General features: G+C 42.3%; 1 protein-coding gene across 5 annotated transcripts; it reads right to left on the bottom strand.

The window, feature by feature from the left end:
* Positions 1–1,007: 1,007 nt before the first annotated feature.
* KCNJ1 (potassium inwardly rectifying channel subfamily J member 1) lies at positions 1,008–22,350 on the bottom strand. Of its 5 annotated transcripts, none has more exons than XM_041125499.1 (4): positions 22,238–22,350; positions 20,122–20,196; positions 19,608–19,682; positions 1,008–6,559 (listed from the first exon to the last, which is right to left on the bottom strand). In XM_041125499.1, the coding sequence occupies exon 4, from the start codon at positions 6,538–6,540 to the stop codon at positions 5,425–5,427; it is 1,116 nt and encodes a 371-aa protein (XP_040981433.1). In that variant the 5' UTR covers positions 6,541–6,559; positions 19,608–19,682; positions 20,122–20,196; positions 22,238–22,350; the 3' UTR covers positions 1,008–5,424. The 5 variants fall into 5 exon arrangements, with proteins under 5 accessions (XP_040981433.1, XP_040981432.1, XP_029879542.1 ...); XM_041125498.1 differs by lacking the exon at positions 22,238–22,350 and adding an exon at positions 20,537–20,633; XM_030023682.2 differs by lacking the exon at positions 22,238–22,350 and adding an exon at positions 20,537–20,633 and having other exon boundaries at positions 19,608–19,677.
* Positions 22,351–22,784: the final 434 nt, after the last annotated feature.

The raw sequence follows: 22,784 nt of genomic DNA, 5'->3' as shown, positions 1-22,784 counted from the left end.
GAGCAGTGACTTGCTTGAAGTTACAGAACAGAGTTGCATATGGAATATAGGTCTCCCCGGACCCAGCCCCGCTGTTACTAACCCACCCCACCTACTGTAGACTCTGTTAAGGGTGCTTTAGATGCCACTGCAGACGTGATGTTTACAGCCCCCAACCCTCCACTTACACATCACCTCTGAATTCATTGCAGTGAATTAAGTCTCCCAACACTTCTGTGAAGTGGCTAAATATATCCAGCTAGCAGAGCTCATGCCAAAAATAAGTCACTAAATGCATTAAACTTCGTGTAATAAAATAAGGAACAGTCCCAATAAAATCTTGCTTTGCGCTTTCAAGATTGCCATAGTTCGCGCTGTTAAGTTTGCTGCACTGCCAATGCGAAGTTTAGGGTTGCTGCCTGTACGGAGATCGGAGCTGGCTGTGCAGTTGATCTGGAGGTAAGGGGTGCCATCCAGCGGCAGCAAGACAGAAGACACTTAGGGGATCGCTCGGATCCCTGCGACAGCACCCCTGCGTGGTCTCTAGCATCTTAGCCTGCCTCTGTGGTGGGTTGTCATAACAGAATAATGCGGTAACTTTGCCTCTGCAGAGCTTGCCTGGGAGGCGGTCACCCGGGAGAGCAAGGGCTTTGATACTTTCCGCACTTAATTTTGGCCAGCAGTATGCAAATCGAGACGCAAAGTGAGATTGTCTCATTTCCAGCCTCCCCTTGCTTGTCCACCTCCCTGGAGCAGGGAGAATTTATGTCTGTCTTGTGCAGCAGTGAGTTTGTGCAAGTCGTAAGCCTCCCCAGGCAGATGCTTCCACCACAGGAATGTCAACTTGGCCTCAGGAAACATATTGTGTATTCTAGCAGCCATGGAGAGAGGGCTCTAGCCTTCCTCCCTCTTGTTCCAGTGACACCATCACAGGGTTATATGTGATTTAGGGCCAGTGGCGGTGTTGCCGTAGAGGTTCCCCAGGCTGCAGCAAGAAGCTGCAGACACAGATTCACCAGAGGCTTTAGGAACTTGCTCAGCTTTCCCCGTCCCTGGCGCAGCAGGGGCTCTGCTCACATTCCGTGCGTTGTGCTGTGGTTTCTCCCTGCTTGTTTGGGGAACAGGAATTGGGCCAGCACCGTGACAGTTCAAGGCGGGGGTGAATTGAAAGGGGCAAAATAAAAGGGAAGGGGAAATAAAGGCTCTTCCCAGCTGAATTCGCATGAGTCTAACCACATCAGTTTGCTGCCTGGGGAGAGGAAAGAGGATATGACACCTCAGCTGCTCTCACTTGTGTCGGGGCTTTGCACACTGCTGACTTGTTTATGGGTGAGTAGTTGAGTTTACAAGGAAGCGTGTACATGCAGAAGTTATCCAGGCAGTTGCTGTGAGCTAGTTAGCAGTGGTCTGCCACATTCCAACAATGCAAGTCAGTACAAGTATCTAAACAGTTTGCCAGCGTTTGGGTTTTTTTTATTATTATTATTATTATTGTTATTTAGGGGTCTCTTTTCACCAGTTACTACCAAAGAGTGTGTGGAGACAGCTAACTAGCACATGTCAGTTTACTAAAAGCAGTTATTTTAATTCATGGCCCTTTCTCCGGCAGTCAGCAGGATGCCTTATTCATTTGCCAGCAGGAGGGTAAATCTATTTCAAAATGATTGAAATATTATGCACAGCTTGAATGAATGTTTAAAATAAATACAGTAGAAGAAACATGTTGTTTGTGAAATGAGAAGATAAATTAAGTTTAGTGCAGACATATTATTCCCAAGCCTAGCTGCTTGGCTAACACTTTCACAGCTAAATCCTTTAGGCCTTAATCCAGCAGTAAGTACGTGGTCTGATCCCTTCTCCTGAAGAGACAAGACTTTCTCTTCAGTCCTTTGCTTTGTATCGATTAGGCTGTTGGCGTCAGTTGCATGTTCCACTTTGTGGTAAGGACTAATTGTTGCTGCAGCAGTATGGGCAGCCTGCAGACTGGATGGACAGATGAGGAGAGAGAAGAGAACCATAAAGCTTGAGAAGAGTGCTATGGAGATGTAAAAATGAAAGTGTCATGGGTTAAGAAACCAGTCTTTGTTTTCCAGTATCAGGTCTGTGGTTCCCTCTGGCCACTTCTGCTCAGCAAGATTAAATTTATTTTCATCCTCTTAACTGAACTTTCTTTTAATGGCAGTAGGGGTGACAGCCCCCAAAATAGATTTCCTATGGAGTCTGTCCTGAGTGGCACTGTGCGTGGCATGTCTCCCGATAACCCTTTTTTCCCTGCCCTGGGCCTTTATCTCTCTGGTGACAAACAGCCCTCTCCGGACAGAAAGAGGAAATTCCACTCATTGTTCTCCTGCTGCTGGGCTCTGACTACAGCGCTCTATCTCCTGCTTGGTGCAGGGCTGGCAGGCGGGGACTGGCAGGTGTTTCCTGAAGTGACAATCAGCAGAAGGCTCGTGGGAGGAGGGTTTCAGCCCAAGATTCCCATTTAGGTCCCAGTATGGTCCCCCTCTAAGTAAGCTTGATAGCTCAGCCATGGCCCTGTCAACTTTGGCTATGTCCCCCTCATATCTTCGCTGTTCATGCAGTAGCCAGTCCCCCCTCTGATACCAAAGCATGCAGAAGAATACAATCACCCTTCTCTTACTGTAGGCAGCATAGCTAGCTTTTGAGGCAGGTGTAACTGTCAGAATAGAGTGAACAATAGGTAATCATCCTTGCAGTGAGATCAAGTGTCTTTGATCTGTGGTAGCACTTAATACTTCTAGACGTGGAATAACGCCTCCTTACGCTTGTGCTGTAGAGACATAGGGCAAAAGGTTAAAAAGCTGTGTCATGAAGAACGTAGAGGTTTAGGATTTTGAGTTGGCTTCCCAAGAGCAGTGCCTGCCTGAAAGTGCATTGTTTAGGGACCCTTTAAACTTTGGAGGATGAACACCACCTCTTGGACAGGCACTGGTGTAGTATTTGATTGTTTTTTTTTCCCCCCCTAGCACTAACATCCCAAACCAGCTTTACTCAAAATAGAAATCTTTCCTGTCTCCTCATTGCATAGCTGGGTTTGACCTTTTAAATGGATTTCCTATTGACTTGCTTTTTTTGTACAGCGAAGACTATCTTTCTACTTCTATTAAGGGCATCTTGGTGCATCTCTTCTCCCAGGGGTAAGAGGTATAACTTGTAAGCCTTGGATACCGACAGTACCGCTTTCTAGGGAAATGACACACAGGGCAACTGTCCAGGAAGCCTATAAAGGAAATGTAGAAGCAACTACGGAAGGGCTGAGCAGCACAGTAGCTTTTTGGTTCAGACAAGCCTGGGACTCTTGAGACTTCATTTCACTTCCCTGCTCCCTCCTGGATTTCTGCGGATGACCACTAATCATTCGCTGTTTGTGCTTTGGTCTGCCATTTGGAGTGGAGGATAAAACAGCTGTCCTTCCAAGCAGACAATCTGAGACACACTAGTGGTTGGAGGGGCTCAGATGCTGTGCTGATTGGGACCGTAAAAATGTTTTTACAATTGACAATGTTATTTTGCAAGGTTGCAAAAACATTGCACTTAATTCACAGATATTGCCCAGTGTTTTACCTTGAAGGTTTTGGCTGGTGGTTCTAGCATTCCATAGTTCTAGCCACAGTGCAGCCATTTTTAGTAATTGTGACGTGTGATGAGAACAGAACTTTCTGTGCTGACCTTTCCATCTAGAAGTGAAGAAGGGTGTAACAGTGGTGCGTTGAAGAGCGGAAAGATTGAGACAGTTGAGAACTGGCTTTTAAAGTGCTTTAGTGACATAATTGTTCATAACATTGTTCTTTGTACAGTGTAAGTACTTTATGTCCCGTGTTACAGATGGCAAATCTGAGATACATACTAAAGTGATTTGTTCTGAACCAACAAAGGGGTTGATACTACACTGGGACTGAGACCTGAACACTCTTGATTCCCAGAGTTTGATTTCCATACTGACATTATGTTCATTTGGAAAATAACTTTGTCATGTCATCATTTGACCTGCTTAATTCTCCCCTTCTTTTAAAACTGCTCAGTCCAGCAGCTTTTAAAAAGATGCTTCCATTTTACCAGAGTTGAAAATTGATGAGCTGTATTACATCACTGGGAAGAGTTCCCCAAAAACCTCTCTCTTTGGTCTGCCACTTGAACTCTCAGCAAAAGAACTGGGGGGGGAGGGGGATGGCAGGCTGTGAGAAAGTGGAAATTCATCAAAAAGTTATTGAAAGTTCTTGTTGCATTTGAAACTTAAATGTCAAAAATCATACCCGGAAAATGTTCACCACTACTTAGCTACCACTGAGCAGAACTTGTTTCCTGTAGGGATGCACATTTTGCTGTGGTGAGATGAACGGTTTGGAACTGAATCTGAAGTCCACTGTTGGTGGGAGGCTCCTATGCTGTGTTTTTGTTTTAAAAAGACCTTCATGCTTCAAAGGAAAAGATAATCTGTGTTTGCATTGGATTTTTTTGAAGGATACATCTAGAGCTGGGAATTTCCTCTCCCAGTGGATTGCTTTTCTGCCAGGCGTGAAGCAATCAATGTGTTCTTCATCTCCCCACTGTGGCTCACCTTTCTGGACAGTTGTCTTCAGATGTTTCCTAATTTCACAGTTAGCCAGCTCCTGGGGAAGTGGAAGAGTATCTGAAGGGTGAGACAGTTAAGAATAAGCTGCAAAATTCCTCTTCTCACACAGTGGGTCTCTGCTTCTCCTTGGTTTTTCACTTCTCATTCCCATTTGGCTACTTTTCCCTGAAAGGAATCAAAGGCTTTCACAGCAGAGGAGTCGTATTTTAGAGTTCTAGGTGCAGCAGGATGGCCCAAGCCTTGTCTTTTCTAGCTTCCTAAGCACGTACCATCCCTTAATGCTCCATTTCTGTAGAAGTACCAGCCTCAAAGAAAGAAAGAATTGTTGCAAAATGTTCAGAAGTGCTCAAGTGTTCCAGAGCCAGAGCGTCTGCTTTCATAGAGGACTTTGGCAACCAGAAACATACTTTTTTTTTTGAGGTTTTGGCTCCTGAGGTTTTGGCTCCTAAGGTTTCTTTAGCTTTGCCTTCTGTCTCCCCTTTTCATGTTCTCATTCCAACAGCTTTGTATCTTCAACATGTCCTAAAGTTTTTCTCCATCTTTTCAGGCTTTTTAACAGACTTGCATGCCTCTGGGAACTTAAGTGAGTTGGACGTTCCAACATAGCAGCTTCATAAAATGTCCCATAGGTATAAAAATATAACTTCTATGAAATATATATAGAGTGTAGTTAAATAGTGTTCTGGAGATCACTGATATTCTGTTCCTCTTTGATTTGAGGCTTTTGAGAAGATAAATGCTGTTTCAGAGTTAAAACAAACCTGTGTTTCTTTTTTTGTTTTACTAAGTTATTAATCCTCTCAAGATTGAATTAATTATGAAAAAAGATACAGTCCCATGAATACCTGGAGCTACATTTTTGTGTCACTGGTTTCACTAACTTCTGACAAGACAAAACCAGGATTGTCATAACCTTTCTTCTCTTTGGCTTTAGCTTCTTTCTCATTGCAGAGGCAGAAGGCACAGTGGGGAGTCTCCACAGCCACTGTCTTGCTGAAATTCTGGAAGTCTACTCTGTATTTCCCTTCTTTGGTCTTGGACACAATGGGAGCAAAGCGATAACCCCAGAGCACCTCTTCTGGGATGTAGGATGTCCTCACTTGACAAGTAGCGCTAGTGGCTTCAACAGTGCCATCTAAAAACACCACCAATTCAAAATCTTGCTGCAGAATGGTTTCTGCTGCCATGTGGAAGAATGGGCTGTTCTTATCTATGATATGATAAATAGTTAATGGGGAAATGAAGAAGAGATTCTCATTGCCAGCATCAACTACAAATTCTATGTTGACCTGGTCCAAAATGATTGTCTCTCCTTCTGGGGTGATGGTGGTCTTCAGAAGTTTTCCATAGATATGACTCCCAATCAGCAGACTCTTCCTCAGGTTTGCCACCCGAATGAGGAGGCAGAGCTTCCCACCACGTTTGCTGATGACAGCATTCTTGCTGAAGGTGATGGTCTTAGCCCGGTTTTTGGACCTTGATATCTTGGCCAAGATGGCACCACACATAAAAGAATTGATGATTACCCCCAAGATGGACTGGAAGATGAGCAGGAAAATGGCAGTGGCACATTGTTCTGTGACACATCTGAAGCCATAACCGATGGTTACCTGGGTCTCCAAGGAGAACAGGAAAGCTGAAGTCAGGCCGTTGATATTCTCAACACAGGGAGTGTGATTTATGGAAGGATTGAATTCTGGAAGATCTTTGTGTATATATGCCACAACATACCAGAGGAGACCAAAGAGAAACCAGCTGCCTAAGAATGCTGAAATGAAGATAGTCATTTTGTATCTCCATCTGAGATCCAGGATAGTTGTCCATATATCAATCAAAAAGACAAACCTTGACTGTTCTACATTGCCAAACTCTATGTTACACCTTCCATCTTTAGAGACAAGCCTTGCTCTTCGCCGGCTACGTTCTCTGATGTGGCTGGTAAAGCGTTTCCGGAGGTAGTTGAACATTCCCTCTGCTGATAGTGTTCTGGAGAGTAAGAAATAATAAACATTATGGGTAATGCAGGTTTTGTTTATACCTGCAGGCGAGAAGTAAATTCTGACGAAGTCTCAAGACACTTGTTTAGGAAAAAGTTATATAATTTGCATATTTTCCCTCAGCTGGTGGGGAAAAGTTCCAGTAAGTATATGAGGAAACTAACAGATTCTTGCCTAAGGAGCATTCCAGCAAAAAATAATCATTTTGGCTTGCTCAGTAAACTTTGAATCAGTCAACTGTTAATATTGTCCTCTGCTTAGTTGAACGAGTGGAGGCATAGAGAAGCAGGTAACTTCATCGTGGACATACGCTGGGAAAACTGGTGGGGAGTGGTTGGGTTTTGAGGAGGTTTTTCTGCCTTTTAGAAGATAAAGTGCGGCCTGTCTATGCAAATGTGTGTGTGTGTACATCAGCATTAGGAGAACCCGGGTGTGATGTGGATAGTGAATTTAGGAAGAAATGAGAGTAGATGCAAAAGGCATAGTTAAGCCAGATATGCAGTTATTTTAGCATAGTTATAGGCTGGGTTTGAGGGTGTTAGTTTCAAACTCTGGAATCCCAAAAGCATCTCAAATAGGACTCTTAGGTGAGAATAAAAGAAAAGATTAAATTTCAGCAGCAGGAGAATTGGATGCTTGCTCACCACAAAGGTAATACTAATACTAAAGGATCAGGTTCAGAAATCCATTCTTAAAGGAAAGGGTGGCTCTGCTTCCCTGTTAATTTTGTCCTTTATGATTGGCTGTGTTAACAAGAGACCCAGGCAACAAGAGTCATTGATGGAGAAAATACTACAGATGTGTTCAGACTGGAATTTGGATCAACCTACATTTGGAAAATTCCCAGTCTTGGAGTTATTCAGACATGCGAATGTGGGAGGCAGTTGATCCATTGTAGAGTTAGAGCTTGCCTGTTATGTTCATAGACAGATCTAGGCTCTGATTTTGACCCAAAACTTAGGAATGTTCTTAGAAATAATTGATTTCAGAATTGATCACCCTTCAAGCATAAAATGTGTTTTGTTGCCAGAGAGGATGTGTTAGATTAGTGAACAGTGCTAACCCACCCTGAAAGCATACCCTTGTGTGCCTATTTATTTAGCCTTTGTTAGACAAAATTCATCTCATGTAGCTGAGTTTAACTGTGTACTGTGATAATATTTCTTGGGGGCAAAATGCTTCAGCTTAAAAGCAACTGAAAAAAATTAAGAACTTGAGGGGAAAATATTCTCAATGCTGACTCACACAAAGGATGTTCAGAGTTAACTGTGTCTCTGAGGACATAGTGTCCCCAGCCACACGGAGACCTGAACTGCAGGTTCTGGGGACCTGCAGCTGCTATGGATGATGTTTTCTTTAGAAGGACCTGGACTTGGAGAGTGCATCTCTGAGCAGGAGATACTGGGGCCATTGTAATTGTTTGCTACTGTTACTTTACTGCTGCATTACCCTTCCCAATAGAAGGTGACCCTAAAGCAATGCTTAGGAATGATTTTTCGAGAGGCAAGCTAAAGACGCTACAACACTTACCTGAAACCCTGTATCATATCACTGTCCCACCCTGGCTTCCCTTTTTGTCTAGGAGCAAAATGCTTAGGCTCAAATGGTTGTCAAATGGACTGCCCAAATTTTGCTTGATTGCAGGGGGTAATAATGTGCTTAAATATCTGTGGCAAGAGTTGTTTAGCTCCCTTAGGCCCTAATTTCATATATCTAAAATGGGGATAATCCATAGGCATGTAGTGGATTAGACATACTGATGTGAGTTACTTAGTGTGAAATCTGTCTCATTTAACTTCAGCCATTTAAATGTTAGATAATTGCCTATGACAGTTGTGCAGCTGACTCCTAACTGACACTAAAGGAAGCATATGCACCCTCTGAGGGTCCACTTGTCACCACAATTGTTTTATGAAGGAAAGAACTGTTTAGCAAAGTCTTTCCTTTACTCTGTGGGCATCTAGATTAACTTAGAGAAGCTGCCTAATCTTTTAATTGGCTAAAACAGAAATCCTTCCATTAGACGTAGTTACAGGGGCCAGAGAATACCTTTAGATATGATAATCAATAGCAAAGGGAAAATACTAAATTATCAGTGATGGAGCCTAAGGAAAAATGAATGACATTTTGTAAAGCCAGAAGTAAATTCTATTATTTGATGTCCTTATTTGTAGCAACAGCCCTGAGAAGGAATTTGTTTCTATGTCTCATACAGTTGCCTTCTTTCTGCACTTAGACAGAAATCACCTTTCTCCCTGCTCATTAAAATTACAATGAAAAAAATGAAGGTCACTTTTGTTGTAATGTAGCTTTTCACTGTTTTAAACTTTTGCTGATGAATATATTGGTTGGAAATGTAGCTGACAAAGGTTAAACTTTAAGCACGTATCCGAGGAAGGCAGGAATTAGGTCACTTTCTAAACAATCCTCAAATTTTATTTTCCTGGTGCACTTTTAATATATTCATGTTAATGCATAGTTTGAGCAAAAATAAAATATTGCTGTGCAACACACTATTCAAAGAAGTTTTCCAGTATTTAACTTCTAACACCCCTGTTGTGCAAAACCATGCAGCTTTGGCTGTCATCAGCTTTCATTTTGTCCTTTTCTGCAATAATGTGAACATTGACTGTCATTACCAGAATAGTGTGTGAAATGCTGGATGCCTCACCCTGTCCATCATAAGCTGCACGTGCATACCTTTGGCATAGGTGAGCTACAGCAGATGTGCTCCTAACCTACTGAACAGATGTGAAGGGGAGAAAACTGAAGAAAACGTCTGGTTTCTAAGCTGCCCGTCTTCTCATGCTAGGGGTCATGATAAATTGCTATCACAATTGCGGTAGGTCTGATTCAGCCTTCACTGGAACTTTTGGAAATTTGACCAAGGATCTGGACATACAGTTCAACAGATAATAATCACAGAAGAGATGACAGCAAGCTAATCAGCATGGTCATCAGACTGGAACCTTGAAAATAGATCCCCAACTGTACCATTCTTTTCCTGCCTCTTTAAATCTTACATGCCCTCTTCAGAGACTGTTTTACAAGCCCTGATTAAGCTACCCCCAAGCAGATCAAAGCAGTAGAAGAATTACACCCTTCTTCAGGCAGGATGACAAAGGAATTCTCTCTTCAACAAATCTTTCTTGCTCCCACACACAACTGAAGTGTGTTGATTTGCTTCGGCAGGAGAAAAATTCCCTCCTGTATAAGCATGCTGTGAGTATATCACAGACTGTCTAGAGGACATTATATAAAGTGAGTTATATAATACAGCACTTAAAGTCCTTTCAGTTTAAATCAGCGAAGGTAACCCGACTATGTCTTAGCTAATATTTACCAGGGTATGTTTCCTGTTGGGCCCAAATAAACACAGTATTACTGTCTGTCTTGCATGTGAAATTCCATGTTGCAGGAGTTAGCAAAGTTGCTGCTGTCCCCAGGCATAGTATGTTTCTAGAAGGTGCACTGCATGTATTCTTAAACAATGGGGCATTTACCAATAAAACTACTCAATGAATAAAGATGACATGTCAAGGTTAGCTATGAAAACAAGGAGTTTCCACTTCCCTGTTCCACTCTCATTTCGCAGTGATCACTAGAGTAAGCAGAAACTTTCAGATTTCCATTCTCAGACTCCTGATCTTTCCTAACTAATCTATCAGTCCCTCCACCCAGAATATTTGATAAATGCCCAGAAAGTTAGTTGTTAACAGATGCATTTCTACATTTTCCTTTCTCTGCATTCCTGCAAGTAGGTAACAACAATCATTACAGTTCCTCTGATTGCTACGTACCAGCTGGAGTTCCTCTGCTCACTCAGAAATGTAATTGAGTGGTTCTCTTTGCTCTTACTTGCTTTCAATTGTTTTGTTCTGAAAAATTTTGAATGTGGGGGATAATGACCAGGCGCTTTAATTGTTCTTTGGGTAAGTCCTTTGTGCAACGCTGTGTGCGGAGCACATTAATCCAGGGAAATGGCTTTAATCTCAGCCACGTGCAGCACTTGAGGAGATCAGTGAGTGAAGGAAGGGGAAGGTGTTTAATGTTTGATGGGGGCCTGACAAGAACAAAGTTCTGTCACCTGCTATTTCACTGAAGTTCTGATATCTGTGGCTTCACACGTATTTCTTCCCTCACAGCAATGGATGTATGAGCAAAGTTGACAGAACCAAATCATCAGGGGGAGACAACATAAATGAAAAGCAGCCCACTGAACCCGTAGCTTTTGTTAGAAACACATCTTTGTTAGGGATTCAGATGAAGTTCTAAGAAGCTTAGGTAGAAGAAAGGGGGATACAGAGTTAAAGGATTTTTTTTTTCAGTCCTGCTCAGGTCTTTTCAAAACTCAGATCTTCTTTCAGTCCTTTCTGTGTTTTTCTTTTTGTCGAACTTTCTCTGAACAAAGTATGTGAAATATCCAATTCCTAATACCTTATAAAATAGTTTTTTATTAGGAAAGCAAACTATAACACTTAGTCTCATGGTGTATTATCTGCTGGCTGCTTTACTGCTGGGACCTTTGGAGAGTATAGTTCGTTTGCCCTTCACTAGCTGCCCTGGGTAGAGCAGGAATGTGCCTGTGGTGATGGGATGACAGTTGCAGCATCCTGTCTCCCTGTCTTGCTGCTTATATCAAAATTATACCAGAATCAAGGACTGCCAAAGAGAGCTCGCCCTCTAATGAATCAATTTTAAGTATAGCAAGAATATAAGCTCGCCTAAAGCAGCCAGTTGGCCCTGGGGGTAAAAAGAATCTGATTTACACCGTCCTCCATGCCCACTTTATCTTTCTGATGGACATGTTAGCAAAGGGAACAGACCTGCTGGTACTGGCAAGCTGAGACAGGCAAGCTTTTTTCTTGGACCTGGCAATGTCATCATTAAGTATTTACTCCTGATAGCAGATCTGAGCACAGAACATAGCGGCTCTGCCTCCAAAGTGTTGACTGAAATGCCAGTTCCTTGTGGGAAATATGATCCTTCAATCCGGCTCAGCATGCTAATCTGGGAGTCTTGTCACAGCTCCAGTCCAAGCGACTCCATTTCACCAACCTAAAGTCCAACTGGAATTTCTGGTGGATACACCAAAGGACCTTATCCCCTGCCTTGCCCTCTCTCCTGCTAAATAGAATTACTGTAAGATGTTAAAGAGCTGCCCTTTTCCATTGCAATGATAGCCATTTTTCAGCAGGAGCGGCAAACTGGTATCCACCTGCAGGTTGTGAATATGAAATATCTTTAGAACAGATGTCTTTCATCTCAGATTACTGTAAGCACTCAGGTTTATGTGAGTACCTAATGAAGAAGTCCTCTTAAGTGCCTAATTCCTCTTTAGATAACGGGGACCGTGGTTTCATCCTTCTGTCTTTTAAACTGGGTGAACCGGGATTGTCCCAGCCACCCCAACAGTGATATAAGAAGGATATGTACTATCCCCTTCCTTGCTTCCCCCATGTCCTGATATTTAGGGGAAGGAAACATGTATGGTCTGACACATATGGGCTGTATAGTCTCTACAGGAGCTGTTGGTTACTTAAGGGACTAAGTCACTTCAGGAAGACTGCTGTAATACCTTGCCAGCCTATAGCAGGGGGGTTCTGACCCTCTGCCTTAAAATTGGATCTTCTCATTGTGCTTTGTATATGTTTTGTAGAGTTTGCTACCTGATGCGTTCTGCTGCTGAGCAGCCCTATTGATACTTGAGTGCACCTTGGAGTCACACTTCCAATAAGGTTTCAGCGGTAGTAGCTGAACAGCAGCTAATTTGCATCCAGGAATGTTGCTCACACTAAGCAATGTATACATGGTTTGAAAAGACAGGCTGCAGTTTCCCCTCACAAAGCTGACTTGAAGAAATAATTCATTCATGAGAACACAGGCAAATGAATAAATGAAAGAACAGGCACTGCAGCAGTGAAGACTCAAGCAAATCATGTTTTCTGAAAGCTTAGGAGTGTTTGGGGTCCTCAAAGGTTAAAATACTTACTTCAGGTGTATAAATAAAGGATTTACAGCAATAAAGACATTACTGTCATTGTTAGCAATTAATAATATTGTAATTAGTGCTGCACACAAAATTAATCCATTTACTGGGGGAGAGAGTCTAAAGACTTCAGCTGACTGGCGAGCAAATGACATCTCATATACACAAACACTGTTAAGGTTTTGGTAAATTTACAGAAGTAACATTTCTTCCTGCCCTATGTGCCACAGAGGCAAGAGGCCAGCTGTGTCCCACAGTTACTCCCTTTCTGCCACTGACTAGAAACATGGCACTTGTAAAATAGCTCTGTCTAGACAAAAACATTTGCCAGCACTCCCCAGCAATGATCACTTCATAGGCACTAAAGAAAACTTCATTATTTGATATTTTTGCAGTGCCAGACTAATTCCATGGCTAGACTGTATCTCCCATAGCACCTTCTACTGTGACAGAGAATTCCCACACAGCAGATGATCAACTTCAGCCTCAGGCTGCATCATGAGATACGCAGTCATGCTGGGTATCTTGCCTCTGGAGAACAGAGAACTGGGAGCTAAGCTGTCTTTACTATACAGCAGGATTTCCCAACAGAGCTGTTTCTATTTTCAGACAATTAGGTTTCCACTGAAAATATTAAATTTTCAATTGGAAGTGGCTCTCTGGGAGAAATTATTTCTCAAGTAAATTCTGTCTTTTGGCATTTTTTTTTCTTTGGTCAAAAAAAACCCAAAATAATTCTCATCGCAGCGGACTTGTGTGTGATGTGTTGTTGTGGTTGCAAGAGAAAAAAACTAGGGATTTAACTCACCAATGGTGTTATGCTATTTTTGTATTCTGCTTTAAGAGAATTAATTTTGATTTACTGTGAAGTCTTGAAAATAAAACATTTTGCTTTTTGTTGAGACTTTCTAAAGGAGAAAGGCAGGATTTCTCTGGTTACTTTTCCTCTCTGTTGCCAGAAAGAGGCATTGCACTCTAAATGTGTGAGAAAGGCAGACTGTAATAAGTTCTCACCTGTGTGACCGAGAGCAGAAGCTATCTGCAACCAAAGAACTACATTGCAGTAAGATGTGGGCTAGGGAGGCGATACTGCATAAACACCACACATAAAAGTCACAGGGAAAATGGACAGAGTCATGTGAGCCAATTCTGCGTGTTCTCTCATTTTGTTGTTCTTTGCTGAAGTATTTAAGGGGTTGAATCATTAACTCACAATTTGTTTCTACAGCTTGGCAATGTCAAGTCTCAGTCACCAGCATGATGCAGTGAAAAGGGCTTTCTGCAGAAACCCCAAAGGCTGAGAGGCAGCTGACTCAGGCACCAGCAGCACAGCTAGAAGACAGCCATTACCCAAGGCAAAACCACCTGTGAACACTCTGACAGTTCTGACCCTGCTTCAGCATCTGATCTCGAGGTATCTCAGTAGTCAGCATTACCTTATCGTATAAAAGCTTCTGTTCACGTACACTCTTTCTTTCCAAAGTGTTGGTAAATTTAAACTGATAGTGGCCTCATACCACCCTGAAAAGGACCCAGCTCTGGGCATGGGGAATATTGCTGACAGAATACACTTAGCACTGTTGCAACAGCTTTCAATGTGGTTGGAAAAAGGTTCTTGCTTACTCAGTGCACAAGAAAAGCATGAAGTTGTGCTCTCTCTGCCCTCTGCGCAGTGCTAAAGGAACAAAAGCAAGAAAGCAAATGTTGCTGTGACATAAAGTCTTCTCACAGTAGTTCACATCACAGGGAATTGCCAATTCCAGCTCCAGAGGAGAGACACAGTAAAAGAATACTCAGAACAGACTACCGCAGCATTGCTAGCCGTGCTGTGTGGTCATACACTGCACGCTCAGTCAGCCTTAGAGACAGGATTTGATGTACTATTTGTCAACTCTGTAATACTCCCTCTGTGAACTTGAGGAAGATGAGGGAAAGGCAAATGAGCACCTAACCTGGATGATACTGCAGTAGGAAGAGTTCCTTTGATTTCTGCCACTGTGTTTTTATGATATAGACTGTACGTAGCTTGTCGGCGCTCCAAAAAGATGCTTGTAACTCATGGTGTGAATTGCACACTGCGGTATCATTGCTCTGCTGCAATCTTTCACCTGCTTATAGCACCAGTGTGAACAGTGTAGTGGGTGGTTATCCTAGTCAGCAGTTTGGGAATATTTTCATGTAATGTTAAGAGCACTGTCCTATTGCAGTCCTTACCATTAGTTAGGCTGCAATTTCAGTATCCCAGTCTTTAGTGGTTATCAAGGTGACTTTGATTTCTAAACTGGCAAAAACACACTATGCTGTGCTGGTTTGTTGCCAATAAGCCAGCCATAGCAGCATAGATAGGACTATCACATTGGTCTTGATAAGCCAGATTCAAATCCCTGCTCTGCCAGGTTCCCACTGGGAACCCCAGCCTTGAGCGTTTCTCAGATAGTAGGATTGTGAGAAAGAAGAATTGGGGATGCACCAGATGACATGATAGATGGTAGCTGCAGTCTGCAGCAGTAGCCTGCAGCTTCACCTGAAATGGTTAAGGACATGAAGAGGAGAAAGTAAGATTCATTGGTCTGGAAACAGGCAGTTGTTGAGCTGTAGTCCTGACTCTGTGGTCTCAGACTGTTTCCATTGCTTTCTAACTCATGTTCCCTGTCTGCGAAGGAAATAAGAATAATTCCACTACTTTACATGTGACTGTGAGGCTATTTTAATGTTGAGAATAGTTTTTCATGATGTAGAGTATTATTTTATTACAAAGCAACTTTTGGGCTGCCCTGCCCTGTTAGACTAGCGTGTTGCTTCAGTAGTAACTGAAATGATCCCTGAACACAGCTGTCACTTGAAGTATTTTGAGATCTTTCAGGAGCAATGGTGTGCTATAAATACAACTTATCGCTATTTTTTTCCATATAGAAGGCAGTTCTTTCATACTTTATTGCTTTCTTAAGGTAAACAAAGAACAAAGTGAGGAAGGCTTTCTCTCAAGATGAAAGTGTGTCTACATGTGTAGCTCTCTCCTTGGATAGTTTATATCATTGAACTGTGTGTAAAGTAGTTTTCCGTCTTTGCATGTCTCAGTTGCCAGAGATTAAAGGCATGCTACATTGCAGCATAAGTTCTGTTCTGCTTATTACCTAGCACTTGTCATCCCCCTTCCTTTAATAACTAGTAGTCTCATAAGTGAATCCCACATACATAGTTTACAGAGGTCTTTTCTACTATTAGTTCTTTTGCTACTTTTCTGTCTGTTTGCTGGTTTTGCTAGTTGCTTTGATTTGACATTGTTTTGCAATCGAGTTGTTCCTTGTTTCTTGAATTTTTGTACTGAGGATCATAATTTCTCTTAGACAGGAATAATAACAGACCATTTGCTTCATGAGCATGTGGCATGTGTTAGGTTCCTCTGAGTGACTGTGTCCTGTCTGTCATTCATAAGTTTTCCAGCAGAAGTGCTGAAAGGAGTATTGTTCCAGACTTGCTCTCCATTGACAAGCATTTTGGACTTAATTTTCTTGAACTTGCTTTTTACCTCAGAAGAATAAAGAACCACCCTGACGGCTGTAATCAAAGTCAGGCGGGCTACAGCTCGTAACATAGGGAATGGGAGCACCTGGGAGGGAGAATGTAACCTTAATTCTTACTGTATATCTAAAAAGCAGAGAAACCAATGATGAAACCATGGAATTGTTAAAAAGGGAAAGGATTCATTCCATTCCTGAACAGATGCATGTTTCCTTGTACCCTTTTGTATAATATAGGCTTTCTCCTATAGGAAGTCCTTTATGTATCTGTCCATCTGACATGCTGAGCTTATATTGAAGCACATCATCTGCTACCTGTTGATCTTCCATGCTCCTTTTCAGCTCACTGGGCCTGCAAGTCTGTCATATAGCAGCTGCAAGGTAGATTGGCACTTGCTGGCTGATGCTGCATGTTTAATCAGTTGAGGTTCAACGATAAGAGTGTCAGACACCAGTAGTTTAGAAGATTTCTTTTCATCATATAGTGCTCCAATCACAAGTGCTGGCAGCACTGCAAACTTTGATTGACAGATTTAGTCCTACCTCTGGTTCCTGAAGCCTGATTTCGATGATGTTCAACCAAGCTGTCTAGATACATCTTGTACCATTACAGTCTCATCTCAATAGTTTCCTTCCTTCAGCTCTTCTTGGCTGCGGCATCGTGACATGGGTAACAGCCATTGTTCCAGTGCCTTTTGTAGGGATGTATAGCATAGCCTGCAGCCCCTGCCGTGCCTTTTAAAGTCAGTTTGTGGTCCCAAGACATGCGTTGTGAAAAAGCCTGACTTCAGAGATTTCCAGCTGAAGTCAGAGGTATTAAAGGCATTTGGTGCTCTTTCATACAAGGTCTGATGAAGCAAATTTTGTCCGTCTGAATTAGAGTCTGCTTGTGCCTAGTAGATTGGTTGAAATGTTCCTGTGATTTATTACAATTGAATACCATGAAAGCTAAACAAATTTCAGGAGCAAATCTTGAGGATCAAATCTTAGTAGGCAGCTATTTGCCTAATGTCCTACTTTTTTTCACATTTCCTACAGGAAGTAAATAGCTTTTAGTTACACAAGTACCTGATTATTCCCTGAAAGACTAAAACTCAAAATTGCCCCTTTTAAGGCTAATTTCTGCTTTCAGGGGCATGCACAGTGCCCTCTGAAGGTATTGGGGAACACCAGTTGAAAATCTAAAGACAGGAACGGAGTCTGCTATCCCTGGTGTATGCAGTATTTCACCAGCAGAGCTTTTTCTATTCCAATCCTTCAGTTACTTTTGTGTTCCTAATTATTTATATAAGTGTAATTGACTTGCAAGACATTCTTGGCTTTCAGTCTGCACTGAGTGAATTATTGACCCATCACATGGGTCACTGATGTGAAGAGACGTATGAACAAACTGGGTGCAAAATAGCTGCTTTGCATTCTTAATAGCAAATGTAAGTCAGTAATAACTTTGCTGCTTGATGCACTCAGAGCCTGCACAATTTTAGTTTGACATGCATATGGCTGAGTTCATCCTCAGTGTAATTTGAAATTCATTGGGCATGGACTTCATCTCCTTATGCTACTTTAAAATCTCTCCTGTGTTGAGATGCGATATGCTAATTCCAGAGTTTATGGCTGACTTGAGATGTTACATTTGAAAAATCAAATCCAATTAAATCAACTTATTACCAAGGTCAGAGACCAGTATTCAGCACATTCTATTCCTTGCTATTTCGCAGCAAAGAGTAAACTTAGTGAGCATATTGTGCCTCAACCCATAAAATAATCTGCCCTAATAAGGTGGCTTCTGGCGGCAGGACGTAGGAAGCATAGTCAAGCGATAAAGCATTCCCCAGAGAGTCAAAAGTTCTGAGCTCAGTTCCTGGCTTTTCACAGTTTTTTGTGTACTATGGGACAAATGTTCTCCCTTTTGTGTCTATTTCCCCATCTACTCATAAGATGCAAGCAAAACTAGGGTGTTGTGTGGATAAATTCAATGATTGCAAAAAGCTTTGAGACCTCTTGAATGTGTTGCTGTAGACTGGCAACACAGCATCAGCTTGCTGTAGTCAGAATTTTAATGGAGCTCAGATTTTAGGAGCATATAAATGAGAGATGCCCAATTGCTATCTTGGCAGAAACTTGTTTATTATCTAAGAAGAAGAAAAGCTTCTGCTGCATAATATCTTAATATTCTCAGCAAGGAGTGAAACAGAGGGGAATATACTGTGGCTTTTTGGGATGGACAAATACTAAGCCGATTTGCAGATACTTTTGCAAATTAAAGTCTTAAGTTTAGATTTATTATGAGTTCCCACACTGTGAAAGTCTTTGTATTTAAATTACACTATCACCAAGTGCCTGGTGGCTCTTTCTGCCTCTTACTGTTCAGCATCTAATGCATTTCCTGCAGGAGGTCCTTATGTTCCAGACAAAACCAGACAGAAAATTGAGAAGAATGTTGAATTCTTAGATACCCTTTACAAATAGCCTACTGTCTCATTTCTAGTGGAAAATATAGTTTAACCTGCACAGGCATCTTGCATCTTTCCCATTCATTTAGGAGCTTAAGTCTTGTTGGAATTTTCTATGGTGTCGATTCATTCCAGCAGCCTGAGGGAACTTACTGAAGTGCCCACTTTTGTAGCTCAGGTGCCTCAGAGTTCATCTCAGTCATCAGAAACTGGCATCTCAAGGTGAACTGCTTCCATCTGATTACTCCTCTCAAACATCCCTGTATCTTCAGCTACACAAGCAGCTCTAGGTACCAAGATTCCTATTTTGAGTTGAGTTTCTGCTTCTGTTAAGTGCCTAATTCGAACCTGGGACTAAATTACTTCCAAAAGTGAGGCTCTTGCCTCAGATATTAACGAGCTTTTAAAGATCTTGTATCGGTTGCTCTAGTTCATGCAGAATTCAATTATGTAGCAGACCTTGGGATGTCATTCAAGATTTCCAGAGTCCTATTAATGTGGTGTAAACCCCATGAAGGATTTACTCTCACCTCACTTTACCCCTCAAAATGTTAGAAAAGCCCAGGCAGCTGATTTAAGAGAGACTCTAGAGTTAGAGCATATATGAGGACTAGAGGAGCTGTTCTTCATGGCATCTCATCTCACCTGCCCACCACCAGGTTGTGTGAGCAACCTGGGTGACAAGATTAGACATAACCTCCAAATTTTAGATAAATAAAGGAAGTGAGATTAACTTCCTTGTTTTATCTCTTGATATTAGCATTCACATACAGGGTGGCCATTCAGATCGCAGTAGCTGTATCCTATGATGCAAGTGTCACTTGTATAACAGCTTGTTTTTATCTTTGGCACAGAAATTCCTAGGGCTTCAAACAATCTCTTTCTGTTTGTTACCTGTTTCATGGTTACTCTGTGTACATTTCTCCCTACAGCACAGAAGGCAGCTGAGAGAGCTTAATAAAGTATGGGCCAACTTAAATTACTTTGCATTTATCATGGAATACTGCAGAGAAAGCGTGCTCACATGTCAAAACACTGCGTTGTGAAATCAAGAAATGAATAAAACCACCTTACCTCTGTGAGCACTCAGTATGGAGTGTGCAAACTCATCAGCCACTCTCAGCCTGAATGTGGTCCAAGTTACCTGTTCTGTAGAAAAAACTTGTCAAGATATTCAGGGTGGGCTAAGAAAAAACTCTGAGTCTTAACTGTAAAGCTCCTTTTCTCCAGTATGCATGCTGAACTACAGTCCTGTTTCATGGACAAGAAATAGAGCCTCAGGGTATACAGTGCTAGTACATCTTTTGGTGGATTGTGCTGCCGCAGGAATAGACAACTGGCACTTCTGTAGCAACTTGGCTTGGAAGGTAAATCTACATTCCTGTGTCAGACTCCCCTCATTCCCACTGTAGTCCAGAGACTTAAGGGTGCACCTTAGTTGTTGAGTGTTGAGGTGAGCTGCTAACACTTGAAACACAAGAGTAGCTTTCAGGTGCAGGGTACTCGGAACTCCATGGCTGGAAAGTGCTTTCACCATGACCACCCACCTTCAAGAACCACCCAGCTACCCCAGAATATCACTGCTTACCAGCAATAGGGGTGGGTCCACAGAACTTCTGCCAAGAAATGTGAATTCCCAGAGCTGCTCTCTGTTACATTTCTCCTGAAACAGTCAAGGACGAACAACAGATCTAGATGGAGCTGGAAATCAGCAAGAAACTCAGTGAAAGGAAATGAGGCACGAGGACCTCCTTCCACTACCTGTCTCACCATCTCCCAAACCCCCGTCTCCTTCACACCCAAATACAAATCCATGATTAAGATTTAGTGCCCTTTGCCTTCATCCTTCCCCGCTCCACACATTACTCCCCCTAAAGAGGGCTGTACTTCCAAGTCCTTGCAGACTTTCCCTCCAGCTGCTTGCTGTCTGCTTTTCAACCTGAGAGCTCAGCCCAAGAGTCCCATGCCCTCTGCTCATCCATCTCCAGCATACACCTCCTCACCCATGTGCTTTGTGCTGCCTCGTTCAGCTCCCCTGCCCTCAATCAAGAGCACAGCAAAGCAGGGTCAGGATCCAGCAGCCCAAACTGTGCTGGTATGCACAACAACAAATTGTGTCTAATCAGATGTATCGGCATGTGCCGAGGCTCTTATGCAAAGGCACCTATAAGACTGTGCCTAGAAGGAGAGCGTGCTTACTGCTGCTGACACTGCCCAGCACAAGCCGACTATTTTGAAGTTTGTGTAATGCACGTACCACTGCTCAGAAGCCTCTGGTGTGATTAGGTATTAGCCGAAAGGATCAGTCCCTGGGCACTGCTGTATCTGCGTTAAAACTAAGCTGGTCAGTCATAGAATTCATAGAATTCATAGAATTCTGGTCAGTCACTGTAGTATGTATGTATAACACTTGTTAACAGGTAGCTGATGACCAAAATTCTTTTATGCTACACCTTACTGGGCTTTTTCAACAGAATTTAAGAAAATAGTGGCAGTTATTAGATAAGCACCTATGGAAAAAGGCTGTGGTATAAGAAATACAGGAAATCAGCATAGAGGGGGCACCTGTTACTTCCTGATCATTCAAACTATTACTTTGTTATTTTCGTGATTTGATTCTATAATGGAGATTTTCCCCTTCTTGTGCAGTGAAGTTGCATCATGCAGAAAATTGGTTTGTTTAAGTGAGAACTCTTATGGTGTCTTTCATCGAATGTTCTCAGAGAACATTACTAATAATTCATTAAAGGGGCACTGTCAGCTGGAACACTTTTAATTACCATTTTCTGACAAGTCAACCCTTAAGTGGTATGCCCTGATTTTTAAATTTATTACTAACACATATGCAGATTTTTCTTTTTCCCTGCTGATGTTTATATGGGTTGAGAAAAGTAATTGACTGTGAGATTAAGGAAGTGAAGCATGCACTACATGTTGTCATGCCCAAAAAGGAAGATAATTTAAGGGTGGTTACTTTTTTTAACAGTAGTTTTGAGAAACTCGTTACTGTAGCCTCTGAGCATCTCAGTGCATCTGAATGTAGGGAACTTCTGCTATGTGCACGTTACTGCTGTGAAACTGAAAACACTCTGAACTTAAGCTATAGCTGTGAAAATCGTTAGCTGCTACTTGTTAACTGCCTGGGTATACATGCTTAGCCTTTAAGTAACTATGAGGTGAAGACAGGCTGACTGGTACTAATACAGGGTTAAAACAACAATACTGGCAGTTACCACAAAACAGCTAATATGCTGTAAACTTGTATCAGCTTATCCCACCCTAGTTTGTTTGCATAGCCATACTTTAAGGCCCTTCCAGCCCCATGTCACTGTCAGAAATACCACTCAGCATTCCCAGAGAACAGTAATGCCTGAACTTCCATCTTCTGCCTTCTCTATCTGAGATGACTACAGCAGATGCAGAGATTTTCTTTGACAATGTTTTCTTAAGCCTCAGTAGCCTGTTTTAGGGGAGCAGAAACTGCAGCAGAGAACTCTCAAGAGGGTTGCCCAAGGAAAGGAAGCCAGTGAGTAAGCAGACTAAATCCAAACATTGTACTCCACAAAAAAGCACTCTCTGGTTCCCTTGCTGTAGTCATTAGGTGACAATTTTGTGCAAGGAAACAGAAAGGACAGTCTATCTGGAAATATCATGGATTTCCTCAGTCAGCTATCAAGAAAACAGTATGGTGCTGAGCCTCTTACCTTGTGTCTTACGCAGTAAAGGTGACTGCAGAAGGGAGGTGGGAGAAAAAGCTGCCCAGCTTCGTGTCCCCTAGACCATGCAATTTCCACAGTACTTTGGTCCAACAGCTTCTGTATCAAAGGAAGAGAGCCCAAGGCCCTCTTTGGCTTTTATGTGTGGCTGTGTCAGCTCAGACTGGTTGCCAGCTCATCTATATGCAATGGCTCATTAACATTGTGCCTTGGTTTATATATTGTATGTGAAAGGTGGAGGAATGGCTGCTGGATGGATAAAAAACACAGTGGAAGTGTTGAGCTGCCAAAGTTAGGGCGAGTAGTGCAATATTACCTGAAGAAGCTAACGTTACTCCTACCGTCATCAGTATGAGTCTCTTGTCCCATCCTACCAGTACAGTCACAACAGAAGTGTCTTGACTACTTGTGAGGATCAGGCCTTTTCTTTGCATGGGCAGTGCGGTTTTGGAAAGAGCCAGATGCCTCTTGATACCTCCCATATTTGGCAGAACCCTTTGCAGTTTGGTTTATTTGGTCTGTGCTATATTAGATG

Source organism: Aquila chrysaetos, chromosome 8 (genome assembly GCF_900496995.4).
Source record: "Aquila chrysaetos chrysaetos chromosome 8, bAquChr1.4, whole genome shotgun sequence".
NCBI lineage: Eukaryota > Metazoa > Chordata > Aves > Accipitriformes > Accipitridae > Aquila > Aquila chrysaetos.
The sequence above is the reverse complement of the archived record's forward strand: the minus strand, read 5'-3'. Positions and strand labels throughout refer to the sequence as shown.